This window comes from Parasteatoda tepidariorum, chromosome 6, assembly GCF_043381705.1.
Source record: "Parasteatoda tepidariorum isolate YZ-2023 chromosome 6, CAS_Ptep_4.0, whole genome shotgun sequence".
Taxonomy (NCBI): domain Eukaryota; kingdom Metazoa; phylum Arthropoda; class Arachnida; order Araneae; family Theridiidae; genus Parasteatoda; species Parasteatoda tepidariorum.
In genome coordinates, this window is record NC_092209.1 from 5623653 (window position 1) to 5644879 (window position 21227).

The following is a 21227-nucleotide window of genomic DNA, read 5'->3' on the forward strand; positions in this document are numbered from 1 at the left end:
GTGCTGACGTAAAATATTCTTAATGAAATCCTTATTTGTAGTTATCTTCCTTTTTTAAAAATATTTTATCGAAGCATCGTTTCACTAAAATATTTTTAAATATTTATATAAAAAATATTTTATAGCAACAGCATTTAACATCGCCTCTTAATGAGCACAGTGTGTTCTTTTAATTTGTGTTGAGTCTTTTAAAAAACTGGCAAAGGCAACCAAAAATCTGCAAATCATAATTTGCAGTTATTTTCGCCTACAGTTCGCGGTATTTTCATAGTGATCATTTTGATATTTTGCAACTTAGTTTCTGCAAGGTTTAGCCTTACACTACAAAATCTTTTAGAGAAGTGAGAGCGCTTGTTGGCTTATTAATATGACCAATACAATAACATAAACAATGTAGTAGAAATATTTATTGTTACTCTATGTTTGATACAAGCAATAAGGTAATCAAAATTAATTTATAATATCTAGAATACCTTTACATAAAACTAAATGCAATTTCTCAGACATTTTATACAACAAAATCTTTATAGACTTTTGAGTTTCTACAGTAAAAAGTACTTATTGTCAGATATAAATATTTGATTTGTACTTAAAATAAATTTATGTATCTTGCGTTACTTTCTCTGGCGAAACTTATAACCAGAACAGGGAAACAAGTTTTGGCAGTCAAATTTTCAAGGAGAAAAGTTTCTTCAGTAAAAAATATAAAAAAATGACGACAAATTAGCAATAATTTAGTAGAAGTTTTCTATTATTATTATTATTATTATTATCATTTCATGAAAAATTACATGCTGTCAGATAAAGTTTTGACTTACGCTGAAAAATGTTTTATGCATTTAACGTCACTATCCCTGGCGAAACTTATCACCAGAACAGAGAATTGTATTTTGGCAGTTAAATTATACATGAGGGCGATAAGTTCCTTCAGGGAAAAATATGCAGAAATGACGATAAATTAGCAATAATTTAGTAGAAGTTTTTTTTTTATTATTATCATTTCATGAAAAATGACGTGATATCAGATAAAGTTTTGACTTACACTAAATTGTTTTATGCATTTATCGTCACTTGGAAACTTTATCACCGTGACAGAGAATCGAATCTTGACAGCCAAGTTTTTTTGCAGGTGATATTTTTGCTCAGTGAAAAATATGTAACAATGACGTCAGACAAGACTGTTTTTGTAATCACGTTACGGCAGGCATACTTTTCAATGTAGAAACTTTTCAATGGAGATATTGGGCTAATTAATGAGTAATTTGTGATACCAAATTAGTGATTAGTTTTTCCAGATCCGCTTTCCTACGATTGCTGGTATCTAAGACTTCTGCGTGATTGGCTGATCTTTGCACGTCATAGTCCATTACGCACTCATTCGTTATAAGAGATAACCCAAACACTCTTAAACCACAGTGTTTAGCAGCGATCACTTCATGCGCAGTACTCATACCTGAAATGAAAAATAAATAAATAAACATATTCAAAAAATATTTTTAATATGAGGTATAGTTTTAATGCTTAATTTCTGTGGCTCAAGGGACGCTTCCTAATTGAGGTGACCCCAATTTCGAATTCCAGCGATGGCTATAGTCCATACGAATTTTACTCCTGACTTGAATCGACCACAGTGCTTACGTAAAATATCTTCAGAGGGAGAGGGGGTTAAAATCCCTTCGTCGCCGAACTAACCGTGGGAGGTTTTCATGATTTTCCTCTATATTACGTAAATGAGGTCCATCAAAAAGCCCTCCACGAAACCTAGTTTGTCTCAAAGCTGGATCCCGGAGTTCTCTTGTCTTAGGGTTTGGGTTCAAAAATACAAGGTTACGAGGATGATTGATATTCGTAAACCCCCTCTCAAAATGGGTCGGCTACTCAACGCAAGTTTTAAAAATAAATAAATAAAAATAAATAAATAAATAAAAACTATTATGTAAAAAGTACAACACAGAAAATTAACTCCTTATTTTTCCTCTCCTTATTCCTCCCTATTTTAACTCCTTATTTTTCCTTATTTTATTAATTCCTTATCTTGGAATTTTTCTGACGTTACGAAAACTGAAATTATACAGTTGACACTCAATACATTAATTTCACATCGTGAAACCTCCCTTTACAGATACTCAAATAGTTCTTGAAAATGTGTCTTACTCGAGCTATACGTCGAGCTATATTTTTTTTTGCAAAGGTGAATGTCGAGTATTTTCAACAAAAAAGTGACTAACATTATTAGAATACAATTGATATTTAGAAAATGATTTCAAGCTTCTGCATCGAAAAAACCTATATCTTTAGGCCTTTAATAATTCTTACATTTGCCATTCTTTAGAATGTTACCATACATTTTGAAATTAAGTAGTTTTGTTTTCTAAAAATGTCAGTAAAATGTCAATTTTCTTTCAGCGAGATATTAATCAAATTTATAACCATACAAAAAAGACATCCAGAAATTAAGTTCTCAATTTTTCAAAGCGAAACGGATGCTTTTAGGATATTTACTAGGGCATTCCTTAAAAACAAGTTGTACACCTACTCCCTGGTTGCCAACTTTCTACGTTTTTTCACAAAACTTCTTCTAAAGGTAGCTAAGTTTAGGTTTCAATGTATGGTTCGTTGTTTTATGAGTCTTTATTTGGTTATTTTATTTTCTGCTTTCTCTTATTCATTTTCTACACTACTACACTCAAATGATTCAAACGCCGCTTTATTTCAGCACTCTCGCTTAGAGGCAATTAAAATGCTGACAAAATTACAACAAAATTCTGGAAACTTCAGTTTCTAATTGCCTATCACTCTATGAAATATTTGACAAAGGCAGTAGTTGGTAGTCATGCACTTACTTTTTGAACTGTTTTTTTTTTTAAAAATAGAAATCGGTTGTAAAGCTTTTAGAGAGAGAGATTGAAATTGTAGATATACAACTGGGCACTTGCACTTCAAGAAGAAGACCTCCCATACCCACACATGTGACCTATGACGTCAGCGCCAGTTTATCTTTATCACCAAAATGACGTATTAAAGTTGGAATGTTAATTAGTTAGAATGTTAATTATCGATAATTAAATTAAATTCAGAACCGTATCGCGCATCGAATGAGTTGAAATATAATTCTTTCTCGTCTACTTATTTTACTTAACTTAGATTTCTTATTTTTTTTATGCATTTTATTGTAACCATGATGTATTTTTGTTTTGTATACCTGGCTAATTCAATGCATATTTAGTTCCACATAGCTTCATGCCATTCTTTGGGTTAAGTCTCCGTGTAAAATATATAATGAAAGAAATAAAATCTTTGAGAAAGAATCTTTGTGAGAGAATTTAGAACGTGTCACTTAAGAGAATTGATACCGATTGGCCTGGCTCACTCGAAATAGTATTGAAATAACGGTTGTTAACGTAAACAAGCACCAGGTTTCAACAACCAATCAGGATCGATATATCCACTCTACGTCACTTGCAGGTATCCCATGGGCATATCAGACATTGATTTAACACACATGTTCTGCGGTACTAGAATTTGTAAAATGCATTATAGATAAAATTCTTTAAAATGAAGGCCGTTTGCTAATCGTGCCTGAAAATTTAAAATATTTTGCTATCCGTATAATAGTATTATATTCATTTGTAAAAATGAATACTTAAATTGCAGATTTGAGGAAAATATCTATCAATTATCTCTTTAATATTCACCCAGTGTCATGAAAAAAAATCAAACTTGCAGTCCTCCTCTAATGTCATAGCAGCTCAGATTAGTGTAAATTAGAGCCCCCTTGAATTGGAATTAAATTAGAGTTATAAACCACAGTAGACCACCAAGTTTGTTAAACACTTATCCCATATTACAACTAGATTTAGAATACCCTCTTCATAGAAACTTGCCGCCTGCTCCGTTAACCAAGAGGTCACGGCCGTTTTCACGCATTCGTCATCGTTATTGTGATTGCAGCCAAAGTGATGTTTGAAATATCGGTGAAAATCACTCAGCGCAAGGTCTAGGCTGTTGAAAGGGGTGGTCCAAGACTTCCCAACCTAAAAAAGCTGGGATCTGAGCTGCCAGTGAGTCATTGTCATAGAAAATTCCCTGCCATGATGACAGGGGAATTTCGCTACTCCACAAAATCACAACTTCACAAATATATGAATGTCACAAATGCCTATGAATGTATGCAGCAGACAGGTTTTTTTTGCCGACTAAAAACTCTTCACTGACCGTATCTCGTGCGTGTCGAGTGATTTGTTAAATTTGAACACTTTAAAGTCTCACTACTGGCATTGCTACTCCTCGCTGAGGCTCCCGCATGGGTTTTTGCCCTAACGCCGGTTATGTGACAGCAGTACTGTTTACCTACACAGCTGCAACTGAGCACAGTTGTTTCCAAAGAAAGCCGGGGCACTACACAAGCACGCGTCACTTATTAATGTACGCAACAAAACGGCCTTAACTTAAAAAAGCACCCCTCATATATATAAGGAGAAAAGTGCGAAAATAAGTTTATCCTAGGGTTTTTTTCTCCAGAAAATAAAACAGAAACATAGTAGACAAGAATGCAGTTGAGCTTGAAATACATCATTCGGTCACAGTGCCTGCGCAAAGTGGATGCTAGACTCTTAGTCTGATACCGAAATTTTGTTTTTAGACTTTTCGGAGTTTGAAACTATCATTGATGCGCAGTACTGTTACACTTTATCAAATATGAAAGAGGCTATTCGGTAAAAGCGGCATGGCCTTCCGACGTTTGACGCTCTGTTGTTGGATAGCAACAACAGACCACACTCGGCAGCACAAACCCATATTGCAACTCTTGGTGAGAAGCATCTTGATTATCCGTCATACTGTCTTGATCTCACACCCAGAGACTTCAGTGTGTTTGTATTGTAGTATTAAGAGTACTACCAAAGAACTGAAACGTTAAGTGAGAGTGTTGTCAAAAGCATGAACACATAAATGTATGCATTAACGAATTTATAAATGAATGACCTAATTTCTCGCGTGGGAAGTTCTAAAATAAATTGAGCTATTAGTTAGGGAAGAGAAGAAAGGTTAAAAGTGATCAGTTCATCTAAATATTTTTGTTTTAATTATGCTTATCAATTTAGTCAGGTTTAGTAATAATAGTTTCAAGTTATATTTTAATTTTCATAATGCTTCAATTTTCATAATGCTTCATGAGAAAGGCATGCGTTTTATCAACGATCAGCCAAATATGCCTAACTTATTTTCTTATTCTTATAATTTTATTTTTAAACATTTTACAAGTTTACGTTTGAATAAAGGACTTAAAACTGTCGTGTGTACAAACACTGAAATTTACAATTATGTATAAATGGTAATTCTATGAATCATTTGTTTCAAATGTGAGTTAAAAGTATTATTGAAATGCATGTCTTTCAAATAGTTAAGTACATAAATGGAATGAAGCATTAAAATTTCACCAGACGTATCAGTTGTACATTTTTAGAACCTCATTTTAAAAAGAGTCCCACTAATTACCCAGCGCAAACGATCCAAGTTTCATCTGTTGTAGCGCATGCCATCTACACACCATTGGTATCATAGGACATCCCTTGGTACCATGCTGGACATAAAATGCAACCGAAAAACCCAGACTGCTTTGGACAGATNTTAAAAATTAAGTTTATAATAGAAAAAATAGTATATAATTACTACCATTTTAAATATGAAAATAAAATCTTCCGGAAAATCCGGAAGAGTTGGCAGGTGTGCCTTTCCGCTGATGCCCAGATAAGTCGCTAGTTCTAAGAAACCAGGCCTTGAGCTAACAAACCAGTATTTTGTTGGCGTCCCGCTGACGCCCAGATAAGGCGCTTGTCCTAAGAAACCAGACCTTAAGGTGAATCTTACACCAGATCCTCCTCTTGTTGCAGATTGTCTGACGGTCAGTGGTGTCCTGGAGCTTATTTGGCATTTGTCAGATTAAGAGGATAAGCAACAGCAACGCCTAAACAAAAATGCTTAAGTATCCAATGAGCAAGCGTAGCAAGCTGGAACCATCCAAAGAAACTACAAAAGTATTTTAAAGGGTTGGCGAGTACAGTAAATAAGGGATGGGACCTCTTGATATATTATATTCTACGAAAATAACAAAAAGAAATTATAAATTATGAATGCACTTGACATGGAAAAGCGTGCAGTTGTCGTACAGGTGAACACATAATATAGTCAGTGATAGGATGCGCCATACAATACACATCTGAAACTCTTTTCCGTGAGTTAGTCATTTTAACGCATCGCACCGTAAAAAAATTTTATCTGCCAGTTACGATATGAACCGCTCAACATAATAAATCTTACTTGCTGTCTCGAATTCGTTAAAATTTAAATATATTATTTTTTGATGTTTCATGAAAAATATAAGGCAAGTATTTTTTTGTTGTTTTTTAAATTTGATAACCGGGATTTATTGAAGTTTATTCTATTCAAATACCCATTTTCGAAAAATCTTGAATTTTTGTCCATTTCTTTCCGTGAAGAATAAAAACGAACTGTTCTAAAGAACTTTTTGCCGATTGATGGGGTTTTCGCATAGTAAGATGAAGTTTTAATGTTTCAAATATAGACCTTATGTATGCTAATATTAATAAAGATGATATTTTAAATTTAGTTATTAAACCAAAAAAAAAACTTGCATTCTCTTCAATAAATTTATTTTTATTTATTAATTTATTTATTACACAGGCTTCGATATTTGACTGCCAAACTAAACGGCGTAGCCATCTTGGAGATTGAGGTCCGTAACCCGAAATATATCTTTAGATGAATTCGGTAAATTTTTATCACAATTTAATAATAATAATAATAATAATGCTATATCAAAACAATTCTTTCAATATTATATATGTTACGGTCAATGTGAAGAGTCGGTTATTATTAATACTTACCGGTCAATATTAATAATAACCAAATAAACCGGTTAAAATGAATGAATTTAAGTGAATTTATTACATTAACAGGTTATTATTAATATTTATAACCGCCGTTGAACAGCCGAACTAATTTTTTGGGTTTACGACTACTAATGTTCAAATAGGTAGCTTTGTGATTTTGAACCCAATCTAAAAGACAGGGGAACTCCTGGGATAAATATTGGGAGGAATTTTGCCTTCGTAGAGGACTTTTTAAGGTAACTAACCCGAATTTGCGTTTCATGGAGAGGAAAACCATGAAAACCTCCCTCGGTTAGCCGGATGGCAAGAGGATTTTTTTTTGTTTCTCGCTAGCCACTTTCCGGAAATTGCCCATACTTCGCAATTATTCTGCCACCGATCACGGTACGATACGTAAATCTCTCTCCTTTTTATTTCTCACTTTGACCAAAAGTAGCGTTATTATTAATATTGAAAGGTAAGCATTAATAATAACCAGATTTATTACATTAACCGTAACATACATATTTCATTATTAATATTTTTTTAGCATTAAATAGTAATAATGGTTCAAAAATATTTGAACAATGAAGTATTCAACTTTTTTAGTTCATTTTAAATTATGTACTTTTAAATGACAAAATAAAAATTTGGTACAAAATTGGACAAATAGTTCGAAAATTAAAATTTAAATGTTACATTTTTTGACGTTTTATTGTTAAAAGTTCGATCGATTTTACATAGTGCAATCAGAAGTAATGAAATTGACTCCACAAATAAAAGTGTTTACTGAACTCTGGGGGTACTGAAATGATGGATGTTCAGGACAAAATTACGATCTGTGGACGAATGAATAGATGTATGAATGGGTTTGCCTTATTAAAGGGTGAGGCGTATGGGTGTGACAAAAGTCGAATTCCGGGCCATAGATGGCGCCACTGGAAAACAAGAACAATTGCACCTCCCCTGCCCTTATGGCCGACAACAACAACAGTAATATTTCAGATGGTTATAGACACAAATATCTATGATAAGATTGAAACTCTGCTGTCAGATGCTAATTGGAAAGTCACTGGTAAAAATTCTCCCCCAACCCATGGATGGCCCTCTTCAGTATAAATGTAAACAACAACAATCTCCATCTCTCTCTTGACCTGCTCTATTTCCGGTTAAAAAGTTTACAGCTGCTTACTACAGTTTATTATGCGAGGAGATATTTTCAAACAAATAGTTTTGTTTTCAATCAAAGAAATGAATTATGCAATTTATAAACTCAAATCTGCTGTATTTCATGAGATATTAATGATATTAAATAATTCTGGTGAGTTTGAAGAGAAAATTTGTTTTAGTTAATAGTAGATGTATTGTTAAAAAATGTGACATGGTTGCTAGATATAGAAATAACTCGCTTTTTTGGCAGTCCCGATTTGGCCTCTTTCTATTTGTTTATTGCAAGCCGTGCATCATCTTACGTTAGTGTTAGCATATTGTTCGAGTAGCGAGATTAAGTTCATTTTACAAATTAATAATGGCAGATCTTCAAACGACCATTCTTACAACGATTCTTTTTTTAAAAAATTCAAATAATAAATCAAGCAACAAATACACGCTTACAAGAAATATTATTCAAGAGAGTTTCAAATCAAAATGATAACGTTGTGAGCCAAATGGCTTCAAAATACACAGGAAACCCGGAAGTGTAGACAGTAAAGAGCTTGCAGCACACCCTAGGCCAGGGATGGGCAAACTTTTTTGGTCGAGGGGCCAAAAATCAAGAAAAATTTTTTGGTGGGCCAAGTAAAAACTTCAAAATTTAAGATAAAAGGTGATATACAAGTTTTAATTTAAATATTTAGTGATATGAAGGAAATTACGATTTCATTTTTAAAAGTTCCTTATATTAAGGTTGGAAGTGAGATGTGCTTATTTTAAGGAACAAGGCTAAATGTTTTGCCGTTAGTCTATTTATGAAATGATTTTTTCTAAGGTTCATAGTTGAAAACACTTGTTCACATATATAAGATTAAGCAAACATGCACTGACTTTCTGAGCATGAAATATTAAATTTCGGAAACTAGCTTTTGGTAATGATTTGTAAAACTTTGGAATATTTAGAAACGACTGCATCAGATGATTGTTACATTGTCCGCTCTTTGGAGCGTAAAATGCGCAGTCTGCCAAATGTGAAGTGCAATTTATCTATATTAGATTCCATAAGTCAGCTCCTCGAGAGAGACAAGCGGTAGTTGGAGCCAATCTACGGCTATTCAATAAAGAACTTCTGCTTTCAACATTTTACCAATTGAAGCTGTCTGAGCTAACTATTTCCATCAATTTATGTTTTGTAGAACAAAAATAGAGAAAGCAAAAACTTCATCAGTACTTTGTTGAAAAAGGAAAAACAGAAATAATTTTAAACATAGTCGACAAGAAAATGGATGTATATTGTTTATATTTGCCACTGATCGGCAAATAAAAATTCTATCCGCGGGCCGGATAAAATCTTCCAGAGGGCCACAGTTGGCCCGCGGGCCGTAGTTTGCCCATCCCTGCCCTAGGCGTAGAAAACACCATCCAAAGTTGATAAAACGGCTATGAATTTTTCATATTGGTGGAGAAGTTATATATCTCACGTGACCGGCAGAGAGATAAGATTTTTTCGATGGGTAACCCTTTTACTTAGATAGGGGCTTAATGCTACAGTTGAATTGTAGAAAGCAGCTACAATCGTATAGTGATCGAAGGGGTACAAAAGATATGAATCGAAAACGTTACTAGCGCAAACACGAAAGTCAAAATTCTTGATGGTTTATGTTAGTTTCAGTGCTATTCATGATGGTCCAACATCATTTGATGGTCACTATCCGGAATTTTCCATTATGCGTTCATGGTTTTTGATAAGTCAGCAAACTTCCATCATTCCATGACGGGGAATGCTACTTTAATACTATTATGGTTAACCATCAAGAAAAGATTGACTCGCATGGACCAACAATCCATGATGGTTCCAACAATACATTTTCATGATGGTTTAATGGAAATTCCTGCTGGTTTTCAAGGATATACCATCAAAACTATTTGGGTTTTTTTCTATGTTGGACCATCATAAATCCGTCTGAGTTCCTACATTGGGGTGCTGGGGGTTCATGATAGCTCCAACATTTGATTTTTAAGAAACTATGAGGGAAATTTCTGAGGGTTCAACATAAACAAACCATCAAAACAAGTTGCTTTTCTAATGTTCGACTATCATAAATCAGCCCGAATTCCTACATTGGGATGATGGTTATTTGTGTTGCTTACCATCATAAATACAATGGTTCATGATGGAATTATTGATAGTTAACATTAAGATTATGTTGGTTCATCAATGGAAAACCATCAAAAATTTTGATTTTGGTAAGTTATATTTTTTAGATAACATTTTATATTTTTTAGTTATATTATTTGGTTATATTAGTTATATTTACATAGTTATATTTTTTAGATATTTAATTCTTTTCTACAATACGCCAAATAATGCATCCATTTAACTTTTCTTCCGATTCTCCCTTTTTTCTGCTTCGACTTTCTTAGCTTATTCTTCTAAATCGCTGGATTAAACTTTACTCTCACTTTGAACATGCCAATTTGTGATGACTTTAAATTCTTAGCCTAGATCTATCCCTGCTTAGATCAACAAAAATTTAATTTTCAGCAAAAATAAGGATTTTAAACATTTTAATGTACATTTATCTTTTAAAAATAAAACAATTTCTTAATCAAAAAGCATCCTCCGTCGTTTTTTTTGATTGATATTTTGTTCGTTCGCACGCGGCTGTTATTTTGTATCTTTCAATCTCAATCTATTTGAGGTATGAAAACGCTCATCAGATTCTCGAGGTCTTTTTTACGCTTCTCGCTCGTTTCCAGGACTTCTTCGTGATTGGCTTGTAGTTCCGAATCATACTCCATGACAGCTTCGTTTGTTATGAGCGACAGACCAAATATTCTTAAGCCACAATGCCTGGCCGTCACCACTTCGTGAACTGTACTCATCCCTGGAACAAGCATTGCAAATGAAGATAATTTTTGATTAAATTACTTCTACGGTATTTAAACTTACTTAGCGACATCTCTAAAAATAGCTATCTAAGAAATATATACAATTTCCAATGTTACCTTCGCCTACTTATTAAAATACCTAGAAGTGGCCCTGAAGCTATTTACAATAACCATTGTTATCTTGACCTACAAATAGCAGATGTTGTATACAGGACCTTTGATCAGATTTAAATTTATTTTCTGTCCATGACACGACACCAACCAACCAACCATCTTGACCTACATAACAACATACCTAAAAATAGCCACCTAAAAGCTATTTATGATAATCTTCGTCATCTTTGCCTACTTACTAACAAACCTAAAAGTAGCCACCTAAAAGTTATTCACTATTACCAATGGTACATTTTCCTACATATTAACATACATAGTAGTAGCCACCTAGAGTTAATCACCATTACCAATGTCATCTTATCCTACTCATTAGCATACCTAAAAGTAGCCACCTAAAACCTATTTCTAGCAATCATTGCTATCTTCGCTTACTTACTAACAATTCTAAAAGTAACCACCTAAACAGTAGAAGTTATACACCATTACAAAGGTTATCTTAGCCTACTTACTAACGTACCTAAAAGTAGCCACCTAAACACTATTAACGATAACCAATGTTATCTTTACTTATATACTGACATTTCTAAAAATCCTCTTTTAAAAGCTGTAAATGATATATGCGATAATATACCAACAGCAGCACGATCATTTCAAACCTGGTACAATATGAGAAATATACCGTACAATAATCTTTCTGTTGCTTTGCCTTCAGCATTTCGTACAAAAAATCACCTACACCAGGGGTCCTCAAACTATGGATACTAATTCAAATAAACCATCAAATCACAAAAACCAAACATAAACTTAAATATAGAATATACAAATGATGGGTGATGAAATGAATGCAACCAACAAAACTTTAACCCCAGTCAGACGACACGGAAAGCGCCTGAGTTGGTACTCCTCTCTCCAAACTTCCACACCAAAACCAAAGCGAGGACATTCAACCAAGAAATATTTTACGTATACCTTGTTGCATATGTATATATCGGAAAAAATTCAGCTTTTCTACACCAGTTGTATTCCATTAACCACAATGACTACCACTACTACGGTAAAAGTCCACGATAAATGGATGTCAACTTGCTAGTGGTAACAAAATTTAAGTTATTTTTAGTTTAGTATTTGTAATGTTTAGTAATTTTTTCCTCCACTACATATTAAAATTCTAACTGTCATATGAGATGCAGCTTTATTGCACAAAACTCGTAGTTGATCCTTTAAAAAGTAAGAGTAATTATCCGTATTCTACAACTTTTGCCATTTAATTCGCTACCAATTTATTGAAACTTCAGCAGAAAACTAAACTGTTGGCATGTTTGTATTCTGGTTGACATTCAACTTCTTCAATAGTAAGCACTGAGAATGAAAGATTTGAGATACTAGTCTTTTACAAATTAAAAAAGAGATGCGTTCCAAAAATGGAACATGAGCGTTTAAGCAGTTCATATTTAATACATTTCTTTTAATTGACAAATATATTTTGGTAGTCATAAGAGTGGAAAAAAAACTGTTTTTTCATTCTCTTTCCTTACCCCTTTTTAAATTTTTTTGTGAAATAAGAAGTGAAGAAAATTAAGATATAAGTATCATTAGTCATTGGGTAAACCACGGTATTTTTGAACTAGTAATTTACGTGATTATATTAATCCATTACTACCCGACCCCAAATAGTGGTCAATGAATGAAAAACATCAATACGAAAAAAGTGGTAATTCATGTTTGCTTATACCAAATAGAAGTTTCGTTGCGTTATTAACCACATGAGCTTTTTAAAGAAATCTTCGATGGACTTATTCTGGACTGACATGTGGTTTCGCGAAGTGCATCTGACTTCGCGAAAGTCTTATCTCCCTATTTTGTCCTTGCGCAACTCAGACTTTTGTCGTTAAGCATAGGAGGTTATTAGCAGCGGCTTATGAAACGAACTGGTCATGACCGATTGAGATTTCGTTCGTTGTTGTAGAACTGGGCATCTGAGGCCTAAATATCCCATGACGGGAACATGCATAGGGAAGATGCGATGCAGGCTCGGAATAGAACCTGGATGAGCGAGATTTTAAATTTTTGACTGATTATAAATATTTTTAACATTAACAAATTATGGTAGATAAAGCTACCTTGTTTTTGCAAAATACATACTTATAATGAATTAATGAAATATGAGTGAAACCACTTTTTCTATTTTGAGAAAGAGAATCGTGTCAGACATCTTTCATTGTCTCTTGTATATTACCAGAACTACCAGCAAAGGTTATAAAGTGAGATTAAGGTTTCTAACTACGAATATTTTTGCAAAATAATTTATAGAGTGGTAGGCTATTAAAAAATTTTAATTTTTAAAAACTTTACCACGTCAGAGCTGGAACAAAGTCTCGGTTGCATATGAGCCTTTGAATGATTTAGATGTAGCGGTAAAAATAACTTTAAATCGAACTTACAAAATAATTCACTCATACACAACATTACTATTCGACTGAAGAATAATTATAGAACTAATCCTCTAGAATATGTGCTTACCCCAGAAGATAAAGAATACTGAATAATCACCTCACTCTTGTTTGGATTTTAAAACACCTTGAGTTTTAAATTCTCTTCGTCTTTTATCACGTTCCTGACAATTTAAAAACTTTTTTAGGTTATTTCAGCACTGTTTCTGATTTTTAATTTTGATGGAGAACTTTGTACTATCACAGTTTTACACATGAATAACTTAATATGTTTTATGAACTCTATTTTAAACTATCTTATTAATTAGCTTCTGGACCACTTCAGGATTCTAAAGGTGGTTTCTTTTGAGTCGATTTTGAATTTCTGTATACTTTTAAACTTATTTATTCTTTTAATTGTATTTATACATTTCGACCAATAAAACTCTTTTTAGGTGATTTTAACTTGCATCTAGTTTTTTTTTTAAATTGTATAACAAGCGTAGTTTTTAGTATTTAAGTATTTTAATGCATCCCTTTTAACTGTTTTGTCATTTTTCTTTCGGACTCTTAAAGGTTTTAATTTGTGACTTTACTTCAGTCGCTTTTGACTATTCCTCTACTTTTAACCTTTAACCTATTTTTAACCAACCTTTTATATTTGATAAATATACATTTTAACAAATAGGCCAAATAGACAAATTTTGAGGCAATTTAAACTTGTATTTCGTTCTCTTACTTTCGCATCTGTACTTTGGCCAATAAATCTCTTTTTAAATGTGTTTGTCACCTTGGTCATACCGGCTGTCTTGTCATTATTTTTACTTTTCTGATGTCTGTAATTTTATATTATGCAATTATTCTTTTTATGAGATACACTGAAATGTGCAATTTAACCTTTAAAGAAAGCTGGCAGCCCTATTATTCGTCTGTATCATATCATTTCCCAGGATAAGGGTTGGGATAACGGTCCAGTACCCATAAATGTTTCCGACATGTTTGTCCGTTTTAAAAAACAGAAAAAGCTAATACTGAAATACTAAGATCCAATCCTTCCAATTTACAGCAGCGACATCTTCAAATGAAATCGCACCATCGAATGTAATTTTAAGATAAAGACAGAGATCCACTTACCAACAGCGTCTGCTCCTAATGTTCGAAGAGCCCTGAGTTCGGAGACGGTCTCGTAGGATGGTCCACCCACCATAGCGTACACCCCTTCTCTCATGAAATTGCCGAGTCCCAACTCGTTTGCAATGCCTCTGGCTAAATTGCGAAGTTTCAGATCATAGGCATTGTTGATGGCTGGAAATCGTGGACCCCACCTACAAAATATTTTACACACTATAATAATAACAATAAAACGCGAGTGCTGTATGTATTCATCACTTTAATGTTACACTGCAATGTCGCTACTATTTATTGCCACTAAAATAAAGTGACAGTAAATTTGTTCGATCCAATATTTTTAACGATAACAAAAGCAAATGATAAGCTGGCTTTTGATATCTTTAAAATACAGTACTTTGTTAGTTTATGTAAGATTAATAACGACGAAAATATGGTTTGACCTGATAAGAAAATTCGCATGATATTAAAGAAAGTTAGATTTTTTTGGAATTACGTTTACCGCAGTGTCTCGTTTAGTCTCGTTTTCTACTCATAGAGATAAAGCGATTTGCTGGGAAATTTTTACGCATGAGCTCTGAAACTGAAATAACTTTAAAGGAAATTTTATGCAAATCTTCACTACTAGTGGCGTCCAATGTGTTACAACTTTTTTAATAGTATTCTTTGTGATGCAAAAATGTATCTGAATGCTATTCAGCAACAGAAAAACTATGTAAGTGAGCGTTACCTTTCATCGTTTCTTCCACGAAGGGGATTGTCCCCCGCGAATCCTGGGAAATTGATGTGATCTTTGATGAGCATGATGTCTCCTATCTTGAAGTTAGGATTCAGTCCACCCGCTGCATTGGTGACAATCAGTGTCTTCACTCCTATCAGCTTCATGACACGCACCGGCATGGCACACTGAAAACAAATTAAGTTTTCATTAACCCATGCTTATCTAATGTTCTTGATCCAGCAGCCCAAGAACAGAGTCACGTAATCTCAATTTAGTATTCTCGTAATATATCTCCTATTTGTACCAATACGTACTGTTTAGTACACGTATACTCTCGGAGTGTGCTAGTTTGAAAGAGAGCTTTTTTCTCCGCTCCAGTACTGGTTAATCGATACGATATATTCTATTTTGGGTTGCCAAATATCTCCTCTTTGTGGGAAAATTTATTTGAGTGATAGCTAAGTTGGTATTTTTAAGTATGGTTCTTTATTTTTAAATTTAGTTTAAAGTTGTTTTCCTTGAAACTTAATGTAAATGATTCAAAAGCTCCGATAAAACGCCACTTTGTACCAATTATATTTCAGTGAGGCTTTTAAAGTGTTAGAAAAAGTATCCAATATCGTGAAAGTTTAGTTTTTGTTCCCAACGCCATGAAATATTTTGTAAAAAACGTTGTAGTTAACAGTTCTGCAATGCAACAAACGTAGATCGAGAAGAACATATTTGGTTATTTTCGTTGAGAAGGTGGGAATCTGAAATTCCCAAAAGTACGTGAACAGCCCCTTTAATTACGTTCGTCTTTCTAGGTGCTTAATATGTAGGTATATACCTCAACCATGATATGCATTCATTTTTTTTTCCATCTGTATATAAGTGGTCATTTTTACGTCAATGATAGTGGAATTTCCGCAGTTTTAGAAAACATTTTTTTTTCTATTTGTAGCAAAGCTAATATATAAATAGTTAAATAAATAAAAAGTAAAAGAATAAGAAAAGACGAAAGAAGTTTCCGCAGTTTCTTTGCATTCACTTTCAATTGTAAACTGAAAAATGTGCAATAGATATCGCTTATTGTACCCTCTCGTAATAAAATTTAGAATTTTATTAGTCACCACTTTTTGCATTTTTAGTCTCCTGTCGTAATCCTGTCCTTAAAATTAAAGTAAAAACATTAAAATCCTTAATAGTCTTATAAAAATGTTGTCCCAATTGCTTTGAAATTTCCTGTTGGAGCCCCCAGTTATATCCTGATAATAGTTCTAGAATAATTTCATTGAAATTCTAAAGATTTCTGCTTCAGTTTACTATCTCGGAAAATTTATTTTGTAGAAACACTGTACGTTTTAAAGGTAAACCTGTACATCTGATTTGCTAATATATTACATACGGATATTTTTTCACTTAAAGTTAAAATATTTTTGATTTTTGTAAATATAAATGTGATACATTAAAGCGAAGGCTCTGAAACTTTTATTATCACATAGCAACTTTGAAAGTACTGCCCGGAACATTAAATTTCATTTCACCGCAAGGTACTATATTGAGTAAAATGAACAGCGAAAATAGCAATAAAGATCTTTTATGTTAATGGAATATTAGTTTTCACCGTTAAAAGAGTTTTACTTTTGAATTTATTTCCCAATGCAAGTAACAACAGGCAACAAATACTACGCCTTTTGTAAAACATTTCACAAAATGGTAGACATTCACGAATCAAAGCCATCAGAATTTTTTGTTAATTTTTCTAGCATTTTAAAAGTTTCGCCACGAAGAAGCTGAACTTCGTATTTATGGAAAACTTGCCAGCATTAACTGGCCCTAACGTGAGTGAGACTGATGGCATAAACCACGAAGATGCAGGAAAAAAGTAGCATTGCACTTGAACTTTTAAATCATTTATATGTGTGGAGAATAAATTTCGATGAATAAACGATATCACACGGAAATATCAAATTAGCTACCACTGGAATACATTTTTACAAAAAGCGCAGACGGTTTGCAGCCTTGCAAAAAAAAACATAAACAGATAAAAAATGAAAATAAATTCAATGCAACTGTTGCAGATCCTCTTTTCATTTTTTTTAAACTCTGGCATTTGTCAATTTTTTTATTCGTCGAACACAAATTTAATCTCTTTTGTGAATAAATTTATTTAACTTTTGATGTCCTTTTTTTCACGGATTACTTAGTATATAGTATACGTGAAGAGTTAATGAAGAATCTTACCTTCCATAAAGAGTATCCTTCGTAAACGTGGAATCTTCCTTGCATGCAGACAGTGGGAACTCCTTTTAAATTACCAAACACTAATCTCCCCTTGTGACCAGCAACTATATTAAATGATATTTCATGATTGTTATCTCAAGTTTAGTGTTCAGAAAGACTATAGTTTACTTATAGTTAAACTACAGCTACTTTATACAAATGGAGTTAACTGCATCGACTTTATTTTAAATGTAACGACTACTATTAGAAGACAAACAACTGGAGAACTCACCAATATTCATAATAATTTTGAATAAAAAAAATTGCCTTGGTGAAATATGAGGTGATAATAAGAAGTTTTAATTCATGTTTAAATGAAATAGTTTCTTATTCTAAAGAACTTCTTACGAATTTTTTCTTTTAGCCTTCAAACTCTATGCTTTTCTCGACAAAGAATATTTCATTTAAGAAATGCTAGGAAATTATCAAATATGTGTGATTTAAATGCTTTTTTATCTGCTCCATGAAATAAAGTACAGTGCGAAAAACAAAAAACGAACTACCCTTAATAACTTTTGATCTAATAATGATCGGATCTTCACGTTTTAGGACTCAATCTTAATGATTTGAGGGGATTATTTCAAATATTCTAATTAATTAATGCAGACGATATTTTAAGTTGCGAAATCAGACACAAAAACGTTCCTGTGAAATTAAATTTTAAAAAAGGCAAATATTTAAAATTCGATTGCGCAGGAACAATTAGACCGATTTTTCCGAGCATCACACACTCGGCCACCGAGACATTCTCATTGCGTGCATTGACGGGTCAAGCATTTGCACCAATCGGATGCGAAACATTTTTTTGTTTTTTTTTTTTGCGCTTGAACTTTGTTTCTTTACTAAACTAAAGTTAAAGTAGTTGCCAGGAAACGCTACAAACTACTGTTTTTTTTTTTTTTTTTTTTTTTTTTTTTTTTTAGAACATAGCTCGTAAATTTAAATCTTTTGTTTTTCTTACTTTGATTGTTAATTTTTCATCTACTTTATGTAATAATTCTCCGGGGGGTTTAACATTTGACTTGTTTCTCTTTAATTAATCAAAATTTCTAAACTAGAACGGGATGATTCGAAATTTAATGTAATTTTAGGGAACCATGAGCTTTAAATAAGATTTTAAGCGTTTAGCGACAAGTTCAAATAAATTTCGAAAAATCAAAATTTTAAATACATTATAGGAATTTTTTTTGCACTCAATAATTAAAAAAGGTTATAACCCGAAAATCAAATGAGGAAATAAAGCAAAAATTTAGGCATAGTACGAATGAGTACTTTTTAAGAAAATATAAAAACTGTTAAAAGTCAAAATCAAATTAGTGCAAAAAGAATTTTTTTATTGTAAATTTAACTATGTTATCCGCTATACAGATATAAAATTTGAACAATGTTATATTGAAAATATATAACAGAATTTAAAAACGAAAATCGTCTGTCACTCCAAAATGAGAAAAGTTGTGAAATATTTTCTCCGTTTGTTATTCTCCATTTCGTAAGAAATTTTCCTTTTAATCTATTGGCAGTATAATTGGTTAAAGTTAAGATATGTTGACTTTTTTGTCAAATAAAATCCTCAATAGAGAAACTAATTATGGCAGTTGGTCCAACATCAAAGTGATCGCCTGTTATATACAATTGTTGTCCTGAATGACCGAAATCAAGAGAATGTCGACTTTCACCGGTGAATGTCAACAATCACATAGTTGCTTCAGTGAATGTCCGAAATATTTGTTATTTCCGTTCGATATTACCTTATTACCTGATGTTATTAAATTTATTGGATATTTTAATATCTACTCAGGATGGATTAAAAGAAACGTCATCAGTGTTTGGAGTATCGGTTAAATGCATACTGAGCACTTGACCTTTAAAAATCATTGACGTATGACATACCGGGCAATGGCTCTTAACTAGGCCTAGTATATATTTCGGATATTTACCAAAGCGACTATGTGATTGTCAATAATTTTGGTCATTCACAGTAACATAATTATGCAGGCTTGAGCGTGCTCATTGCAAAGTACGATAAGCCTCTGTTAAATTTAGAAAGAGAGAGAGAGAGAGTGCACAAGTTCGAGAAGAAGATCACAATATGCATACAGGTTTACGGTAGCATTCGTACAGGTTACAGAGCGTTCGATAGCCTTACATAAATTGTGCTTTTATACGTTGCTTTTCTTTTACATAAACATATACAGGGGTTGATCAAAATAATGGAAACATTCTTCAGGGATGTTACAGATGACTAAAAATGTAAAAAGTGTTTATTATTTCTTTAACTATCAAAATGTAACTACCACTATGATTTACCTTTCAAGTTATTCATAATGCAAAAACTTCCTAAGAAATTTGTTTTACAATTATTTTACTAAGATATTTATTTATTATTATCAGATAATTACTAAGGTTTCATATATTTTTTCTTATTATTCAGAGATGCCAACTGCTCCGGACGGGCAAAAATAATTTAAAAAACGGTAAATAACTACAAAGTAAATTTTGCAAATAATTGACTATTTTTGCTTGCTTTTTAAGATGTATAGCGTGACATAAGTACTATAAGGTGGTGAATTATGTAAGCCTACGAATTATTTAGAAATAGCGGTGGATAAAAATCTACTAAATTGAATTTATTAAACCAAGAATCACAATTGATAAACTACCACTTTAAAATATATATTTGCTGTCCGGAGCAAGTTGGCATCTCTGTCTCTGATTATTATGTCCATTTACTTTTAAATTAATACGTGAACTGTGCACCACAGTATACTTCTGCGCCGCCAACTGCCCCATTTATCTCCTATGCCAACAGTCCCAGTTGCCCTAGAGCAAACTTCAGATGAAGAAGCGTGTTGCCCACTGAGTCGGACAGGAACTTCACCAAAAACATAGATCAAGTCAAGCCTAAGCGTTTGATATCAACATATCAGTCCCAGTCGCCCTATAGGCAACTTCAGATGAAGGAGTGTAGTGCCTGCTGACGCGGGCAGGTACTCCGAGTCAAGTTCATGCATTTGTATTCAAAAGTAAATTGAAAGAAAAATAAAATTTGATGAACAAAGTTGATAATTTAAATCTCTTCTTTGGATCAGCCTGCGTAGGGACCGAGGGTGTGCTGTATTGGTCCTCGTTAAACTGTTCTACCGTAAAGTGCTCGACTTCGTGTGTAGGTCGTCGGGCTGCCGAAGCGGGGTTGCCATTCCCTCTGCAGAGGATCAAAATTGTGATGGCATGTCTTCGGATCATCCTCAGGGATGTTTCCCAGACCGTCACCAATAGCCCATTGTGCAGCTCTAGTGCGACGTAAATGAGCAACAACAACAAATCTCTTCTAAATTTTGAATTTTATTAATCACCACTTTTTGCACTTTTAGTCGTCCGTGGCCACCTTGATATCTATACCAATTTCCCGCCAACAATATGTCTTTTAGCTACAAATGTTTTGCAAGATTTTACATGGAAAAACTGTTCTCGTAATTTAAAAGATCATGCCTGTATATGTATGTATAATGGTAAATAAATAAACCCGCCACTTTGAATTTTGAAAAACTTACCACACATCTTATGTTATTCTTGATATACGCATCTTATGATAATTCTGGATTTAAAATTTGGTACACATTCTGGTATTAAAAAACC

The 21227-nt window shown here is 33.0% G+C and overlaps 1 protein-coding gene across 5 annotated transcripts in view; it reads right to left on the reverse strand.

Moving 5' to 3' along the window:
- Positions 1 to 387: 387 nt before the first annotated feature.
- LOC107450876 (purine nucleoside phosphorylase) overlaps positions 388 to 21227 on the reverse strand; it is a 59530-nt gene continuing 38690 nt past the window's right edge. For 4 of the 5 annotated variants that reach the window (XM_071181937.1, XM_071181935.1, XM_071181938.1 and 1 more), the window contains exons 4-7: positions 17553 to 17656; positions 15336 to 15511; positions 14612 to 14802; positions 388 to 1453 (exon numbers count right to left, since the gene is read on the reverse strand). In XM_071181937.1, coding sequence (XP_071038038.1) covers positions 1251 to 1453; positions 14612 to 14802; positions 15336 to 15511; positions 17553 to 17656 — 674 coding nt within the window. In that variant the 3' untranslated portion in view covers positions 388 to 1250. Of the gene's footprint in view, positions 1454 to 10595; positions 10931 to 14611; positions 14803 to 15335; positions 15512 to 17552; positions 17657 to 21227 lie in introns of those variants that run through there. The other variant, XM_071181936.1, reaches the window with a different exon arrangement.